Below are 18,129 nucleotides of genomic sequence, written 5' to 3'. Positions count from 1 at the left end.
CCCAGTCCTAAAAAAATATTGTAAAATGGAACAATTCATGCAGCCATGTCAGCCACTTATGTGTGAACTTCTTTCACAAAATGTCAGTTCAACACATTAAAATAGGACAATTAAGTAGCAGAACATTTTATTAAGTTTCACAACATAATTATACATTTGAGACACCTTCAATTATCAGTCTTCACATGATTAATCCAGCATAATTGTTTAAAAACAAAACACATTCACGCACGCACAAACACACACTAGCTACAACCTCACATGATAGCTGGGACAAAACATCAACATAATTATTTTAAAAACAATTATCTGTACATGGTTATTTTCTCCATTGTGAATTCATAATCTGGGAGAAAATAAAGTCATTGAATGATTGACAGAAAAACACATTTACAGTTCACAGGGTTTCACTACTGTGGTCACTTAGACTTCCTTCTTTTAGCCTGGGTAGGACTGGCACCGGTTTCTGAAAGGCCACAGGAAAGAGAGGGGGACAAGTTTGATGAGACAAATAACTTTAAAATTACAATTTAAGCTATGCAAGAGTAAGTTGTGTGAGAGAGTGTGTGCCCTCAGTGGGAAGTGTGTGTACTGTATACATGTGCCTGTGTGTACCTTTAGCAGCAACCACAGTGCTGGCTCCAGGCCTGGCTGGTCTCTTCCTCTGCGCGCTGTCTGCCACCGTTTCCTCCTCCACCTCCTTTTCAGCCCGCGAGCTCCGTCTGCTGGGACCTTTCGGCTTCTCCACGGCAGCCCTGATAGATTCCCAACAGAAAACAGAACAGGGGAGAAAGAGAAAAGCAGGAGAGGTCATTTACAGAGATCATAATACAAATAGTAACTCTACAGTAGCTACTCAGTGAAAGTTCAGTTGGGAAAACCGCTTGGGGAATGGGCTGTTTTTCCTCGTCTACCACAGATACTGTCGTCCGTCTTCACCCCAAACAGTATCCAATAGATAACAAAATGGTGAACGCGACAGGGCTGCTGCGTGTATCCTGACAGTACTCACGCATGTAAATACATACCTTGGGACTAAGTTGACAGGAGTCTTTCTTTTCTTTGCCCATCTGTGATAGAAGTGGAAAAACAGAGGTAAACTAAAACTGTGACGATGCTGAACAAACATGGTTTTAGTCCGCCAAAATACGCTTAATGATTATAAATATCGCCACAAAATATAAATCAGATATGGCCATATTCATATTGTAGACAATATCTTATGGAGTGGTAGTGCTTGAGTTGTCTTTTGACATGCATTAAGTTTGGATATAGTTTGCATGCTAAGCATACATACCAAGTGCTGAGGCCACGTGGCTCATTGGGTTTCGCCATGTACCCCCCCCTGCCCTGGCCAACCAAATAAACTCCCTGAGTTTCAGTAGAGTTACAAATGTCTAAGCATTTCTGTTTACAAACATGGCACTTACAGCAGACTAGGCCAAGTACTAAATACTGATGTTAACCTTAAAGGCAATGGAATATCCCAATCACCCCTGGCATGAAAAGTATTTGTTTATTAAAAAGAACAGGGTTTCATTTTGTTCATTTGAAATCTGTTTTGACAACCTCACCCTTGCTCAGTTACTGTGGCACCTTCTGCTGTAGAGGGGAAAAAAAGGTTACTAAATATCACAGCAAAGGGCATATTATGTTCACAGCATACAGGGTATCATATAAAGCAGTGTTTCCCTTATGTGCATTTAGCAGTGGGGCACCAACGCTGTCAAATCGCGGCAGCCCCCCCAAAAATGTACTAATGTTTTATAGGGGGTTATGTAGAAAAGATAATGGAGCAATATTTTTAAACAAGATCATCTTTGAGAACTAATAATCACCCCCCCTCCCCCCCAAAAAAACATTGACAGTCAGGGAGAAGCTTAAATTCCTAAAATGTCATTGCATTGACTTTGTTATAATGCTCGAGTCACTCAGATAACATAAGAACAAGGCCTCAGCCATGGTAAAATGTGTATAATTGTAGGAAATTAGCTTTAAAAACAGTGAAATGTCTCTGCGGCCAAGAGAAGGGCCTATAAAAACCGCACCATTGGCAACGCCCAAACATATGTCACATGACATAGTTCAGGGAGTGGAATGTTAGCGAAACAGACTGGCAACCAGGCTAACACTGCTCTAGAATCTGTACAAATAACCTTATTCATTATGATCTTAAAGATAAAACTGATCCTAGATCAGCACAGCCTGCATGAATAACTTGCTCTAATGCATTTACATTTTATGGTTCCCTCATAATATATCACAATCTTAGCTTACGTTATGGATGTTCCCACCCGTCCTCTTAACAATATGCCATATCATGTCATTACCATTGCTGGAGCATCAAGCACTTTGTTACAGATAAGTTAGTGTGACAGTACTTACCAGTCTTCTCCGTAGCAGCAGGCTCCTCTTGCTGTAGAGGTTCAGGTTGGACTGACACTGGGAGAAAGGACATGGTGGAGATTATTATTATCAGTCAAAGTTTGACATGTGGGGGGGATAAGTCACCCAATCATTGATTGATTTATCGAACAATATGTACCTGGGGTGTTGCCTGCAGGTGCTGGGGGCTCTAGTGGGGCTGGCTGGCTGGGAGGCTCCATGGCTATGGGGGCAGGCTGAGCCCCAGTAGGGGTAGGGGCCACTAGGGAGGATATGGCTAGGGAGTCACCGGGGGGGTTGTAGGGTCCAGGGACACCAGCAACAGGAGAGGTGGATGGGGATGGACTTGGGACTGAGGCTGAAGAAGGAGCAGGGAGAGATGTAGCAGGGGTAGAAACAGGGGCAGTAGTAGGGGTTCGGGTGGGGACAGGGACTGACACTGGGGGAGGGGTGGTAGTAGTAGAGGCAGGAAGACAGGACTGGGCTGGTGCAGTAGGTTGCGCAAGGACAGGAGTTGGCGCTGATACTGGAGGAGGAGTGGTGACTTTCAGAGGAACAGCAGCAGCTGTGGTCCGAGTCTGTGCTCCAGACACTGTGGTCCGAGTCTGTGCTCCAGACACTGTGGTCCGAGTCTGTGCTCCAGACACTGTGGTCCGAGTCTGTGCTCCAGACACTGTGGTCCGAGTCTGTGCTCCAGACACTGTGGTCCGAGTCTGTGCTCCAGACACTGTGGTCCGAGTCTGGATGACAGATGCAGGGGGTGGAGGGAAGGCGTGAGGGGGCACAGCCCAGTTCGGCCCCCTCTGGGGCTGGGAAGTCACCTCTAAAGGTTGGGCAGCCCGTGCTTCAGCAACCTGCTGGTAGTCTGGTCGATTACCCACTGGTGGTGCAGAGCCAGGAGCCTGGGCAGGCTTTCCCTGGGCAGGCAAGGGGGGGGACATAGGGCTCTTCCGGGTGCTGGCTGGGGCACCAGGACTGGAGCATGGAGGAGGGGACGCAAGGGGCTGTTGGACGGAAGACGAGGCAAACGCCAAGGCTGTGGGAGAGAGGCTGGGATGGGGGGATGGCTGCCCAACAGGTGGGCTCAATTTCTGGCCAGGGGGCGCCTCACCCGGGGTTTCCGACTTGGGAGTGCCAGGGCTTTGCTGAGGAGGACGAGGAAGAGTACTAACAGGGACAGGGGAAGCACGTCTAGTGGCCATCTGGACCTGCCCAACTAGTGTTCGGGCAGGCTGGTAGCTAGCCACACTGACCACAACAGCCTGAGTCGAGGCTGGGGCTTGGGCCTGGGTTGGAGCAGCAGTGAGCTGGATGTTAGTGGTGGACACCTGTATGGGCTTTACCATGGTGACTGGCTGGGACACTACTGTGGCGTTGGGGGCCACAGACACTGTAGGGACCTGGAAGATGGGGGTACCGGTGTTAAACACAGGAGTGGTGATAAACTGGGGGTGGGGACCACGGGTCTGCTGGCTGGACTGCTGGGGTCTGATGTTCTTTTTGGGCATTGCCACCATAGCTGAGATGATGGCTGGGGGGGCCTGGGGGGTGGGAGCAGGGGTGTAACTGATCTGGTTGGGGGAGATGGTGGCGGATGATGCAGGGATCTGCAAGACAGTGGGGACATTGGTCGAGGGTTTAGGGCTGGGGGTTGGTTTGGGGCCAACGGCAGGGTTTGGGTTAGGTTTGGGGCTAGAGGTAATGCTGGGGGTGGGACTACTGTGACTGACGCTGGCGCCCACACTGACGCTAAGACTAGGAGTAAGGTTTAGAGTAGGGCCGTGGGTAATGGTGGGATTTAAGTTAGGGCTAGGGGTGCTAGGCTTGACGATGGGGATAGAGTTAGAGTTTAGGTTGGGGCTGTCAGTTGGGTTAAGATTGGGGCTAGGGCCGGGATTAGCATTCAGATTGGTATTTGCATTGCGCTGCAGGTTAGGACTACCGACTGGATTTGGGAGTTTTGGGCTGGGGGTTGAGCTTGGCTTGGGTTTCGCTTCTGGCTCGTTCACAGCAGCAGTAGTAGCCCCCACATTCGAGCTCTGAAAAACACTGGATGGGTTCTCTGAAACGATGGAGGCTTTAGAGCTCTCCTTGCAGGCAGCATCCCCAGCTGGAGCACTCAGAGTGGGCCTGGGAGGCACGCTGGGGGTGGCTGCATTATCCAGCAGCTGGTTGAGGGAGGAAGGCGCATCCCTGAGAGAAGGAGAGGCCTCAGAACCAGACGCCTGCTGAGGAGTGCTCTGTACAGGCTGCCGCTCCACTATCACCACTGTCTGCTCCAGCCCAGCTTTAGCCTCCTGAGGAGTGGCTACACGGGGGCTAGCCATCCGTGGGGCGGAGAGCTCCCTCAGAGGCTGGGGCATCTGCCGGTGCTCTACACCTGCCATTCCCTGCCCTTCCCTGGGCATCTCAGCTGGGTTACCCTGCATCATCTGGAAGGTGGTCTGGATCTGCTGGGGCTCTAGGCCCACCCCCGCCGCTGGTGGGAGAGTGACTGGGCTAGGAGGCACTGGGGTGGGGCTCAGCATCATGGTATGCCCTGTCTGGGGATTGACCATCTGTTGCTGGTGAGACGGGGATGCGAGGGTGATTTTGGTCCACTTCTGCCTCCCTGAGCTGGGGTTAGTGACTTTGCGGCTGGAGGCAGGGCTGGACCTGCGGCCGTTACTTGGATTGGCCCTTTTAGCCTGACCTCCTGCAGGCTGCTTGTCCGGTTTTCCCTGGCCCGAGTTGGCAGCTCCACTGCCTGTAGGGAAAGACTGCTGACCGTTGTTAGAGTTACCTACACCACTTCCGTTGTTGCTGGGCAGAGTTAGGCTGGGAGGGGCCTGCCCTATGGCTTTGAGAGTGGTGGGGTTGAGCCCACCCTGCTGGTCAAAGCCCCGGCTAAGGTTGGGCTGCCTGGGGGGCAGAGGGATGTTGATCTTGGGGGGGAACAGGCCTGCGATGGAGGCATTCAGCCTCTCAGGGGAGAGGTTGATCTCAGAGGGCTCAGTGCTGGGAGGACGATTGGTTGGGGTGAGAGGATGGTGGTAGGGCCTGGGACTGGCTCGGTTGGGTGTTTTGGGCCTGGAGCTCTGGGAAGTTGTGGGGACATTAGGGAAGTGGAGGCCTGGCATGGGGCCACCCTGCTGGGGCTGAGGGGGCATCTGCTGCTGGGGACTGGCTCCAGGGTGCTGGGACGAGGGGCCTGGGCCTTGCTTCATCATGTGGGCATTGGGGCCCTGGTTCACCACCATCTGTTGGGCCCCGTTACCAGGCGGCATCCCCATCTCCTGGCCCCCGGGTCTGTCTTGCAGGGAGTTGGCCGCTCCAGGGGCCTCCTCAGCCCCAGTACCCTGCCCTGCCTCGGGGTGAGACATCCTTCTGGCTGCCCCAGCCATCTACATAGGTAGAGCAAGAGAATACTTTATTTATACACAGAGGAATTCATTATCTCACACAGATAAATTCAACAAGCATAGAACATTCACAAGACAATAACAATAAATATGATATATAAAAATGTCAAACATCCAGATAGTGGGTCCAACCTGTGGATTGACCATGAGGGGCATCCCTCTGGGTTTGTCTGGAGAGGGAGGCACTCCTCCGTGCCCCTGGAGGTTGATCATGACAGGCATGTTGCCCTGTTGGGAACTGGGTGTTCTCTGGGCCTCCCCGGGATTCAACATGCCCCTGGGGGGGTGCTGCCCGCCTGGAGGGAGGGGCATCCGGCTCTTAGCCTGCTCCTGCTGCATCTTCATGATCATCAGCATCTGCTGCTTTAACACAAGAAACCAGTTATCTAGATGATCCATAGTCCAAATGGAAAATGTGTCTTTTCACCATATACACAAATGCAAGGCTGAAAGCAACAAGTACACATTGGCAGTAGATTATACCTGTTGTTGCTGCTGCTGTTGTAGCTGATGAGGGTGCATTTGTGGCTGGACTTGAGTCGGACCCTGAGCTCCAGCCACCCCCTGCTGCTGTCCAGGAGGAACCTGCAGTCCCTGCATCTGCTGCTGTTGTAGTTGTTGCATTTGCTGTTGTTGCAGCTGTTGCATTTGCTGTTGTTGCATATGCTGCATTTGATGCTGTTGTTGTTGTTGCTGCTGCTGTTGTTGTTGCTGTTGTTGTTGTTGCTGCTGCTGTTGTTGTTGTTGTTGTTGTTGCTGCTGCTGCTGTTGTTGTTGCTGCTGCTGCTGTTGTTGTTGTTGCTGCTGTTGTTGTTGTTGTTGTTGCATGAACTGCATGGGCACCTGCTGTAGGACTCTCTGGTCTCCAGGCTGACCTGGGAAACCTGACATGAGAGAAAAGGAGTGATCGAAAGCCAATCAACTATATAGAACAGTGTGAGTAAGCAAACCAAGAAGCATTCAAATTGCATACCTGCAGGCCTGTTGGTGAAGTCTGAGAGTTTGGGTCCGGAAGGGTCCATGCCCACTCCCTGTTCCCCACTCAGCCCTGGCAGCTCTGGGTCCTCCAGGCCAGCCCCCACATCCAGACCCCTGAGGAGAGAAGAATACCTCAATGACAAACCATGTCCAATAACAAATACCTTGAGAAAATATATACTTAACAAAAATATAAAACACAACAATTTCGAAGATTTTTGTGAATTACAGTTCAAATAAGGAAATAGGCCCTAATCTATGGATTTCACATATGCCCACCCACTGAGAGCCATGCACACCCACTGAGAGCCATGCCCACCCACTGAGAGCCATGCACACCCGCTGGGGAGCAAGGCCCTGCAAACAAAGAGTTTTTCCCCACAAAAGGGATTTATTACAAAGAAAAATACATCTAAAACCACATTGGTGGTGGCTTATGGTAGAGAAATGTACATTCTCTGGCAACAGCTCTAGTGGACATTCTTGCAGTCAGCATGCCAAGTGCACGCTTCCTCAAAACTTGAGACAACTATGGCATTGTGTTGTGTGGCAAAACTGCACATTTTAGAGTGACCTTTTATTGTCCTCAGCAAAAGGTTGTACCTGTGTAATGATCATGCTGTTTAATCAGCTTCTTGATATGCTACACCTGTCAGGTGATGGATTATCTTGGTAAAGGAGAAATGCTCACTAACATGTATGTAAACAAATTTGTACACAAAATTTGAGAGAAATAAGCTTTTTGTGCGTATGGAACATTTCTGAGAACTTTTATTTCAGCTCATGAAACATGAGACCAACACTTTACATGTTGCGTTTATATTTTTGTTCATTATAGTTTTTAATTTCAATTAAATCCAGCTGCTTACCCTAGCCCCTCGACCGGCTGCTGTCCCTCCCCTACTTTGGGCTTCTTCTTGCGTGGTGGTTTCTTCTTCTTGGGTTTGGCCTGGCCAGGTCCTCCAGCCGCCTGCTTCCCCCCAGGACCAAATTGACTGGCAGAGATGTCACTCTGAAGCAGGTTGACCAGGAGAGGACTGGTTAGCGTCACATCCTTGTTCACTGGAAACCCCCCTGCCTGAGCACACGGCCCTCCCATGGGCATCTGACCCCCAAACTGGGGGTTGAAGTTCATCCCATGACCAGGGAAGTGGCCATTGCCCACCTGCATGTGCTGAGGGACTCCAATTCCCATCATGCCTTGTTGCTGAACCTGCATGTCCGGGAGCATCTGTTGGACACCGCCCATGTCGCCTGTAGCACCGCTGGGGTCCCCGAGAGCGTGTGGGTGTTGCTGTGCCGCCTGTTGCTGCTGCTGTTGCAGCATGGCTTGTTTTTGTTGGAGCTGCTGCTGCTGCTGCTGTAGCTGCTGTTGGACCAGAGGATGACCACTGGGGAGTCTCATCTGTTGACCCTGCATACCCATGGCCTGGTTGGGGTTGCCGCCAATGGGGACCTGAACAAATTAAGGAATGAGCGAGTGAAATAATACTCTTTAATGCTACCCAGAAGTAAAATTTGTGGATGGTTTCCCACCGTGCAAATAAAAAAGGAAAAAAAGTAATGAAATACCTGTTGGGGCTGCTGGGTCATCTGTTGTTGCTGCTGCTGCTGCTGCTGTTGTAGCTGTTGTAGCTGCAGTTGTTGTAACTGTTGAAGCTGAGCCATTTGCTGCTGCTGTTGATGCTGCTGCTGTGGAGTCATTTGTTGCTGCTGTTGGCCCACCTGAGGCTGCTGGAACTGAGCCATGTTACCAGGCACGTTAGGAGATGGACCCCGCATCATCTGACCTGGCATGACCCCGGCTTGACCTTTCAACCCAAACGCCTGCTTGTTTCCTTGCATTTGTTGCATCTGTTCCATCATGGAGTTTTGCTGTTGTTGTTGTAGGAGCATCGCCTGGTGCCCCGGCCCTCCAATCATCTGGCCCTGGCCCTGCTGTGGCATCAGCTGTTTAGGTGGGGTCATGCCTCCTCTCTGCCCTGGGTTGAGGGGTCTAGAGAGGACTGTCTGCCCCTGACCCCCACCTTGGACCATCTGGCTGGGGGACGAGGACACGGGCTGGCCCTGGAGGTCCATCATCTGGGACTGGAGGCCTGGCTGGGGCTGGCTCATACTGGGCCCAGAGTTTGTGCCTTGGGGCTGGCCAGCCATGCCACTGTGGAGACCCATGACGTTGGGCTGGGAGTGGGATGGACCCTGCATGGTGTTGGGGGTGGAGGCTGACGACTGGGATCCTGAAATCAGATTGTGATAGAAGAATGACACTGACGAATGCAGTCTAAATCATATCACTGTGTTATCTGCTCTTAAGCATTTTTATGGTATACAGTATGTCTGAAAGGTATGTGCTGATCTATTCTTGGTCTTGTACCTGTGTGGGCCATAGTCTGGCTGCTCTGGGGCTGGGGATTGGCTCCTCCCCCTGGGGTTCCTGGGGCACTAGTCACCTGACCCTGGGCAAAGTTCTGGTTCCCTGAGACGCTAGGGAACCCCATGGGCAGACGTTTGGGCATGCCTGTGATCAAACATCACCATGGGGAACTTCATCAGCCCAGCTAACACGGTCATTATAGTGAGTCTGTATTACACTAACTGTCTGAGTACTATTTTGAGTTAAGAGTGAATTGTGATACCAGTAGGGCCAGGACAATACCAGTATCATGATACACACTAGTATGTGGCAAGGAAAGAAAACACGAATCAGATATCATTTCTTGAGGAAAACATCCCCAATGTTGGAAACAAACGTTGTCATCCAGAATCACAAATGTATTTTTCACGCTATAGCACACAACATTTTACATACAGCAGGTTTTTAAAAGGACCAAAGTGTTATCTGTTTCATGTTTTCATTTTTGCCATGGAAAGAAATATTGAAATACAGTCACATTCCTAGTTAACAGCAATTCTAACTACAAAGGTAATAACACAGGAGATCATCTGTGGCCATGAAACAAACATACTCTATGAAAGTGAATTAATCATTTGTAGTCATCCACAATGGTTTAGCTTCTTACCTCCCATTCCTCCTTGATGAACCTGAGGTCCAGGTTGCCCATGTTGGGGCATTCCTATGAACCCTTGCTGCATGTTACCCTGCTGTCCCATCACCACCCTGCCCGGTGAGCCCACCCCTTGAGGGAAACCCTGTGGGGTCATAGATCGCGGGCCTAGCTGGGCCTGACCCATCATGGGAGGAGTCCCTGGAGAACCCTGCTGGAAGGGGGAAGATGAAGACCCAGGGGACTTGGCTGTGAGGTTACCCTGAGGCCCTGCTGATGGAGGCAGATGAGGTCTAGGGAGTCCTGCCACCCCTCCAAGCACACCTTGGGGACCTTTAGGTTGGGGCGCTGCAAATTGACCAGCCCCTGACTGCTGCTGTTGCTGTAGCTGCCCCATAGCATTAAACACCTGGCCAGCCTGCTGGCTACCAAACGGGTACGGAGGTGGAGGGTGGCTGGGGGTCTGCACTGTAGCCAGGGAGGGGGGACGTTGGCCCATCTGGACTTGGGGAGGCGCCTTCCTCCAGGCTGCTGGGCCCATGGGTCCTCCCTGAGCTGGAGGGGGCTGGAGGACCCCTGAGGGGAGCTGGTTCCAGCCGGAGGGTACGGGCATCTGGCCGGAGGGATTGAAAGGGGGACGGGGGCCACCAAGCTGGGAGAGCTGGGCCTGTTGCTGAGCCTGCTGCAGCTGCTGGAGGGCGGCTGGGTTGAGCTGCCGCCCTGCCTGCATGACCTGTGGTCAAAACACAGCCTTTATAAATGCAATCAACTCCTAATACCGTTGATCCTTTCATTACTTGGTAGTATTGATAGTGATTATAAACACATGGTTATTGTTGAGCTCCATTAGTGATTATATACCTGAATGTGGTGAGCAGCCTGGGGGGGCATGGGGCCTTGGCTGTGGGGGCCAGCCTGGGGGGGCATGGGGCCTTGGCTGTGGGGGCCAGCCTGGGGATGCTGAAGCTGCTGCTGTTGTAAGGACATCATGGGGTCCATTGCATCTGAAGGAGGGGAAAAACACATCCATGTTCACTACCTCTGAACAAGTTGCATATATTCTGGATCCGTGAATGAGTTAACTGGTTGGTTATTAAGCAAGTATGTCCTCACCAGTCTGCGAAGGGGGTCTGGGATGCATCTGTCCACTGCTGCTGGGGACCATGGCCTGGCCAGACATACCGGGGCCAGGGGGGACCATCGACGGGTTGCTCATTCTCATGCCTCCTACGAGAGATTATAGGGCTTGACATTAACTTTTTTAGCCACCTGTCCTACTCGTCTGAAGGACCTCTTTTTTTATTATCCAAAAGCTCATGTCACTTGGCTCACATCAACACCCTTATCCCAGAAACCCTAGACCCACTCCAATTTGCATACCGCCCCAACAGATCCAGATGCAATCTATATTGCACTCCACACTGCCCTTTCCAACTTGGACAAAAGGAACACCTATGTGAGAATGCTGTTCATTGACTACAGCTCAGTGTTCAACACCATAGTGCCCACAAAGCTCATCACTAAGCTAAGGACCCTGGGACTAAACATCTTCCTCTGCAACTGGATCCTGGACCTCCTGACAGGCCGCCCCCCAGGTGGTAAAGGTAGATAACAACACATCTGCCACGCTGATCCTCAACACAGGGGCCACACAGGGGTGCGAGCTCAGTCCCCTCCTGTACTCCCTGTTCACCCATGACTGCATGGCCAAGCACAACTCCAACACCACCATTAAGTTTGCAGACGACACGACAGTGGTAGGCCTGATCACCGACAACGATGAGACAGCCTATAGGGAGGTGGTCAGAGACCTGGCAGTGTGGTGCCAGAATAACAACCTCTCCCTCAATGTGCTCACGACAAAGGAGAGGATTGTGGACTACATGAAAAGGAGGACCGAGCACACCCCCATTCTCATCGACGGGGCTGTAGTGGAACTGGTTGAGAGCTTCAAGTTCCTTGGTGTCCACATCACCAACAAACTAACATGGTTCAAGCACACCAAGACAGTCATTAAGAGGGCACGACATAATCTACTCCCCCTCGAGACTGAAAAGATTTGGCATGGGTCCTCAGATCCTCAAAAGTGCTACAGCTGCACCATCGAGAGCATCCTGACTGGTTGCATCACTGCCTGGTACGGCAACGGCTCAGCCTTTTAGGATTATCATCAACTAGCATGGTTTACTAATATGACTAGGATTATCATCAACTAGCATGGTTTACTAATATGACTAGGATTATCATCAACTAGCATGGTTTACTAATAGGACTAGGATTATCATCAACTAGCATGGTTTACTAATATGACTAGGATTATCATCAACTAGCATGGTTTACTAATATGACTAGGATTATCATCAACTAGCATGGTTTACTAATATGACTAGGATTATCATCAACTAGCATGGTTTACTAATATGACTAGGATTATCATCAACTAGCATGGTTTACTAATATGACTAGGATTATGTCTTTGGCTGCTGGACAATAAAATAACACTGACTTGAAAACCAATAGAACATGCTGGTTTCAATGTCATAAGTGTTTATAAAATAATCCCAACATTTATGTGGTCATATTTTAGCCTAAGATACTTTGAAACAAGGTAAGACATGCTTTTTATAAAATGACAAAACATCCAGGTTTTAAACAATTAAGTTCATGGTTAAATAGTTTCAACATGATGACCACCTCCGCTCAGATTTAAGGTGGGTGATGTGTAGTGCACAACAGGCACTGTCCTTGACTCTCCGGTCTTGTGACAGTCACGCTAAAGGCTGAAGCCTTGATTCTCTCGACATACTTGAGGCACAGTTTATTCATACTACTATAGCTGACCCGGTGTACTGTATGTGACAATAAAACATATGTATTTGTCAAACATAACTGGTGTTTAGCCTATATTTAAGTAATTAAAAGTCTCATTAAAGTTTGGCTACATTTTCTGGCACCTCCCTCATGTCAGCATGGGTTTGGACATGAGGCTGTAGCAGATATGCACATCACCTACAATTTGACCTGTAGGCCTTTTTATTTATGTACATGACACATTTATTTCAATATTATTCCAATGTTGGCCTACAGGGTAAAAGTTAGATATTGTGATTTGTGAGTGATATATATAATTTTTTTTACTATTCGGACAACAAATCTATATTCTTCTTGTCCGTCTATTTGTCTTACTTGTCCTGGACAAGAGGACAATAGTTAATGTCAAGCCCTGGATTGGTATGGAGGTTTGTTTATATTTTAACAACTAAAAGATGAACAATGAATGTATATAATTCAACTTGTTACGTCCCCATCCTGGACCAGTATGACATAATATGAGTGTTAGGTACCTGGGCCTGGTTGTCCTGGGAATCCCACATCCATCCTTAGCTGTCCGGGCGCGCCGATTGGTCCGTTCACCCTGACCTCCTGACCTCTGTTCTGCCCCATGGCCACATTGATGGCTCCTTCACCTGGACGAAACAAAAACAAACATTAACAACAACAATCAGGGTCTAAGTACTTTTCTGGATGCTTATTATAAAATAAACTATCACTTTTGGGCCTGATCATAGCAGCAGCAATGACTATCTGCGTACTGTACATACCTTCTATCTGTACAGAGAGGATGCCCAGGTCTCGAAGCTGCTGCTGGTTGTTCTGGGCCAGCAGCCTGAGGCGCTCCGCTGCTTCCCGGGGAATGTTAAAGGTGACGCGCACACTGTTCCATGGCTCCACATGCTGGGGCTGGAGTCTATCAGAATCTGGTGAGGGATAAGACCGAGGATGAGAGATACACTATCACAGTTCATTTTCAGCTTAGAAATAATACAGAGGTCTGAAATGATGGCTTTCAAACATTGAATGTATCCTGAAAGTAGTTTGACAAAGTAGGAAACTGTTTAACCATTTAGAAAGGTGCACCACGTCACCACTCATTACTAACCTAGTTCAAGCATACTAGGCATCCCGTTAAGGATGTTGTCAAGTTTCTCTTGTAAGTCCTCGTCATCCATATTTCCTCGAAAGGCAACAAAGATCGTGAAATCCCCCTCTCCGCCTCGCTCTCCAACTCCATCCTGCCGGTGCGAGATGTCATTGCCACGGTGACTGCCGGCATCTTCTCCGACTCCTGAGTCCCGGTCAGAATCTGATTCAGTGTCCCCATCTGGGACTGCTGTCCACTGGGGAAGCTCCAATGGGAGATGTTGATGTGCCATCTTCCCCTCTCAGTAGGACTGGCGTGGGGAAGACTGGAATCGTTTATGCTATGGAACCAAACGAGGACTTTATCTTCCATGATATACCCAATTGAGACAAATATTGTAAGTTATATGAAAATGTATGCCATGTAATTAAATCTACTTTCAATAGAAAGGCCATAAGAAAGTGTCAATGAACAGTTCCAGTCAAGTTTGGACACATCTATTCATTCAAGGATTTATTTTAATTTGTTCTAATTTGTAGAATAATAGTGAAGACATCAATACTATGAAATAACACATATGGAATCATGTGGGAAACAAACAAAAAAAAGTGTTAAACAAATCTAAATATATTTGAGATTTTTCAAAATAGACACCCTTTGCCTTGATGACAGCTTTGCACACGCTTGGAATTCTCTCAACCTGCTTCACCTGGAATGATTATCAAACAGTCTTGAAGGAGTTCCCATATATGCTGATAACTTGTTGGCTGCTTTTCCTTCACTCTGCGGTCCGACTCATCCCAAAACATCTCAATTGGGTTGAGGTTGGGGGATTGTGGAGGCCAAGTCATCTGATATAGCACTCCATCAATCTCCTTATTTGTAAAATAGCCCTTACACCGCCTGGAGGTGTGTTAGGTCATTGTCCTGTTGAAAAATAAATGATAGTGGGACTAAGCCCAAACCCGATGAGATTGTGTATCGTAGCAGAATCCTGTGGTAGCCATGCTGGCTAAATCTGCCTTGAATTCTAAATAAAAATCACTGACAGTGTCACCAGCAAAGCACCCCCACACCATCACACTTCCTCCATGCTTCACGGCGGGAACCGCACATGCGTAGATCATCCGTTCACTTACTCGGAGTCTCGCGAAGACAGTAGGTTGGGACCAAAAATCAGATTTCCACTGATCTAATGCCGATTGCTTGTGGGTTGGCCCAAGCAAGTCTCTTCTTATTATTGGTATCCTTTGGTAGTGGTTTCTTTAGAGCAATTTTACCATGAAGGCCTGGTTCAAGCAGTCTCCTCTGAACAGTTGATGTTGAGATGTGTCTGTTTCTTGAACTCTGTGAAGCAATTTTTTGTGCTGCAATTTCTGAGGCTGGTAACTCTAATGAATTTCAATTGAAGTTCTTGACATTTTCCAGATTGACTGACCTTCATGTCTTAAAGTAATGATGGACTGTCGTTTCTCTTTGCTTATTTGAGCTGTTCTTGCCATAATATGAACTTGGTCTATCTTCTGTATACCACCCCTACCTTTTCACAACACAACCAATTGGCTCAAATGCATTAAGGAGGAAAGAAATTCCACAAATGAACTTTTAACAAGGCACACCTGTTAATTTAAATGCATTCCATGTGACTATCTCATGAAGCTGGTTGAGAGAATGCCAAGAGTGTGCAATGCTGTCATTAAGGCAAATGATGGCTACTTTGAAGAATCTCAAATATCTTTTGATTTGTTTAACACTTTTTTGGTTACTACATGAGTTCATGTGTTATTTCATAGTTTTGATGTCTTCACTATTATTCTACAATGTAGAAAATTGTAAAAGTAAATAACTTTGAATGAGTAGGTGCGTCTAAACTTTTGACTGGTACTGTACATCAAAGATAAAGTCTTGACTTGTTACAGATTTGATGAGAGCAAGGACAGAGATAGGCTCACTAAAACTATACAACAAGTGGCCTAACACATACATTTAAAAAGCATGACCTTGCAAACACAAGCAAGGAAGTGTCAAGATATTTCTTGACCACAATTATGGATAACAAATTACTGACCTTGATTCTATTTGTTATGAAGGCAACAAATATATGTACAGTATAGTATAGTTGGAACTGTATATAAATCCTAAACAAGTTACCTATGTTGCTGGGTTGTGACTACATCGTACCCTAACCCAAGATGTAGTAAGGAGCATACCGTTACTCCTTAAAAAGGTCCAAACTCCACCTAAACGTGAATCGATTCTCACATTGCAATATTGTTCTAGAAACATAAAGCCCTTTACTTCATATCACATCAAAATAATTTCACAAATGTAAAGTACACACTTACTGTATTCAGTGGAGGCTGCTGAGGGGAGGACAGATCATAATAATGGCTGGAACAGAGTAAATGGAATGGCAACATGGAAACCATGTGTTTGATGTATTTGATACCATTCCACCAATTCTGTTCCAGCCATTATCATGAGCCCATCCTCCTCAATTAAGGCGCTACCAACCTCCTGTGTTGTGTGTACACTGTTTTCAACAGATTTATCACAGTTGCAGCCGACAGTATTTTTCTATGACAACACGTTTCTCGAGGCCTTCTTCAGTTACACACAGGTGTTTGGATCATGCTAAATAGCAGTTCGCGAACAATCCCCCACAACGAGTTTGATGAGCAGAGTAAACACAGGCTGTAACATGGAGATATGGCCGTGTGGAAACACTAATAGCCCTATAAAATTGTGTATCAATTTAAACTGTGTTTTTTTTTCTCATCTCGCTGATATGAAAGATAAGATTATTGTGCTTCCAAAAACATACTGCAAGCGATGCGTTCAATCCAAGCGTAGGGACTCTGGATCTCGATTAAGGCAGCCCCCTGTACCTCTCTGATTCAGATGGGTTGGGTTAAATGCGGAAGACACATTTCAATTGAAAACGTTCAGTTGGACAACTGACTAGGTATCCCCCTTTCCCTTAATGTAAAGAAACTGAGTCATGAACAAGGGCTAGTAGTACCCATGTAATACCCTAGTAGTACACATGAGAATACCCCTGGTAATTGTTGTTCAATGTAGCTAAGATAGCTGTCGATGTTGTTAAAAGTTTCGGGAGTTGTTAATTTCCTGTATATCAAACAGTCTTTTTGGTTATAATTAGCTAGTTACAAAGATGTTTATCACAATCATTAACATGTCAGGTAGCGTTAGCTTTAAGCTATCCTACCTAACTTAACGAACACAAATGCAATGGCTAAAGTAAAACACCAATAATAACTAACTATCTAGCGACATAATTCAAAACAACAAGCATTGTTTTAGCAATAACTAATAAGAAGACCCCGACTACAAAATATGTAAAGCCACAGCACTATCTGGCAAAAGCGATTAAATAATTTCGTCGATTGGCTAAGGCGGTAATCAGAACGATTGATTGCAAGGCCTTCGCTAGCAGGTCATTGACGAAGAAGACCTGGCTTGACAAGCCTGCATAGTGCCGCGCAAGCAAGCAAAAAAAAACTTGTAGTTGTCGAAAATGAACGTTACAGATCACCGAAAAGCCTATTGATTACAAAGTTTACACCACGACACACAGCTGAGCAAAAAAACAATGAAGGCCTTAACAGCTAGCTCTGGCTAGCAAGATCCAGTAGTTAGCGTTTAGCATTAGCTAGCTACACGTCTAACAGCTAAACACTATGCAACGGTTAGATGGCTAGCTTGATCATGCGTATTAAGTTACTTCATCATATTCGTCCCGGTTACTGCTACTTATCTAGCTTGTTACAACTGCTAGCCAAATGTTAACAGGAAATATAACAATGCAATACTTACTAGATAAATCCATTAGGGAGAAAGTCCAATGATGAAATATCTGATAGCTAACAAAACATGAACCGGGGAACAGTGGTAACCAACACCGAAACAGGAGAGGCTTTCCAATCCGATTCCGACGAGATTTTTTCTTTCGGTTTTCTCTGTATTCTCAAAAAGAGATACTCGCATATTTACGTCGTAATTCTTTGTGAATATATTCTGCGTTTAAAACGTAGCGTACGACCCACGGACTGTCGATGCTATTTTTTGATTGGACCATTATCTTACTAAAATACGCTATTTGCGGTGGTGTTTGCGTAGCTGGAGTTGGTACCGTCAAGAGAGGAAAAAGCGAAATTAGAGATTTTACTCCGCCCAAAATCTGTCCATGAAAATAATAACCACAAAGTGAGATATTTTTGTATGGAGGTCAATCAGTGTCGAACCAAAAAAAATGATTTTTTAAATTTCATACGTGAGGCCATAAAGAGCCCCCTAGTAATTTAATATGATAAACCCCTCAAAGTTCAGCATGGATTTAAAATGGCAGCAATATTGGTCAGGGAGAAATCCAAATCCGTCCAATTGTAGTTAATGGCAGTAGAGGCATAATCCTGAT

At 47.3% G+C, this 18,129-nt stretch overlaps 1 protein-coding gene across 6 annotated transcripts; it reads right to left on the bottom strand.

The window, feature by feature from the left end:
• Positions 1-110: 110 nt before the first annotated feature.
• LOC118371134 (nuclear receptor coactivator 6-like) lies at positions 111-17,849 on the bottom strand. 6 transcript variants are annotated; one of them, XM_035756462.2, is made up of 20 exons: positions 17,529-17,847; positions 13,710-14,031; positions 13,372-13,527; positions 13,114-13,236; positions 10,883-10,996; positions 10,631-10,773; positions 9,785-10,502; positions 9,139-9,282; positions 8,337-9,001; positions 7,930-8,220; positions 7,634-7,776; positions 6,760-6,878; positions 6,270-6,670; positions 5,919-6,149; positions 2,546-5,768; positions 2,386-2,442; positions 1,575-1,602; positions 1,029-1,070; positions 616-755; positions 111-466 (listed from the first exon to the last, which is right to left on the bottom strand). In XM_035756462.2, the coding sequence occupies exons 2-20, from the start codon at positions 13,981-13,983 to the stop codon at positions 420-422; spliced, it is 7,059 nt and encodes a 2,352-aa protein (XP_035612355.1). In that variant the 5' UTR covers positions 13,984-14,031; positions 17,529-17,847; the 3' UTR covers positions 111-419. The 6 variants fall into 6 exon arrangements, 5 of the variants coding, with proteins under 5 accessions (XP_035612355.1, XP_035612353.1, XP_035612350.1 ...); XM_035756460.2 differs by having other exon boundaries at positions 1,575-1,599; positions 7,634-8,220; XM_035756457.2 differs by having other exon boundaries at positions 7,634-8,220; positions 17,529-17,846.
• Between the last annotated feature and the right edge of the window lie 280 nt (positions 17,850-18,129).

Source organism: Oncorhynchus keta, chromosome 27, assembly GCF_023373465.1.
Source record: "Oncorhynchus keta strain PuntledgeMale-10-30-2019 chromosome 27, Oket_V2, whole genome shotgun sequence".
Taxonomy (NCBI): Eukaryota; Metazoa; Chordata; class Actinopteri; order Salmoniformes; family Salmonidae; genus Oncorhynchus; species Oncorhynchus keta.
This window is presented reverse-complemented; position numbering and strand designations above follow the sequence as displayed.

Excerpts from the sequence above, each read along its gene's own strand:
- LOC118371134 (XM_035756457.2), bottom strand. The coding sequence starts at position 13,983 with ATGGCACATCAACATCTCCCATTGGAGCTTCCCCAGTGGACAGCAGTC. Across the intron at positions 6,879-7,633 it reads CAGCCGGTCGAGGGGCTAGG|GGGTCTGGATGTGGGGGCTG; the intron begins GTAAGCAGCTGG and ends TTCTCTCCTCAG. Across the intron at positions 5,769-5,918 it reads CCCTCATGGTCAATCCACAG|ATGGCTGGGGCAGCCAGAAG; the intron begins GTTGGACCCACT and ends CTACCTATGTAG.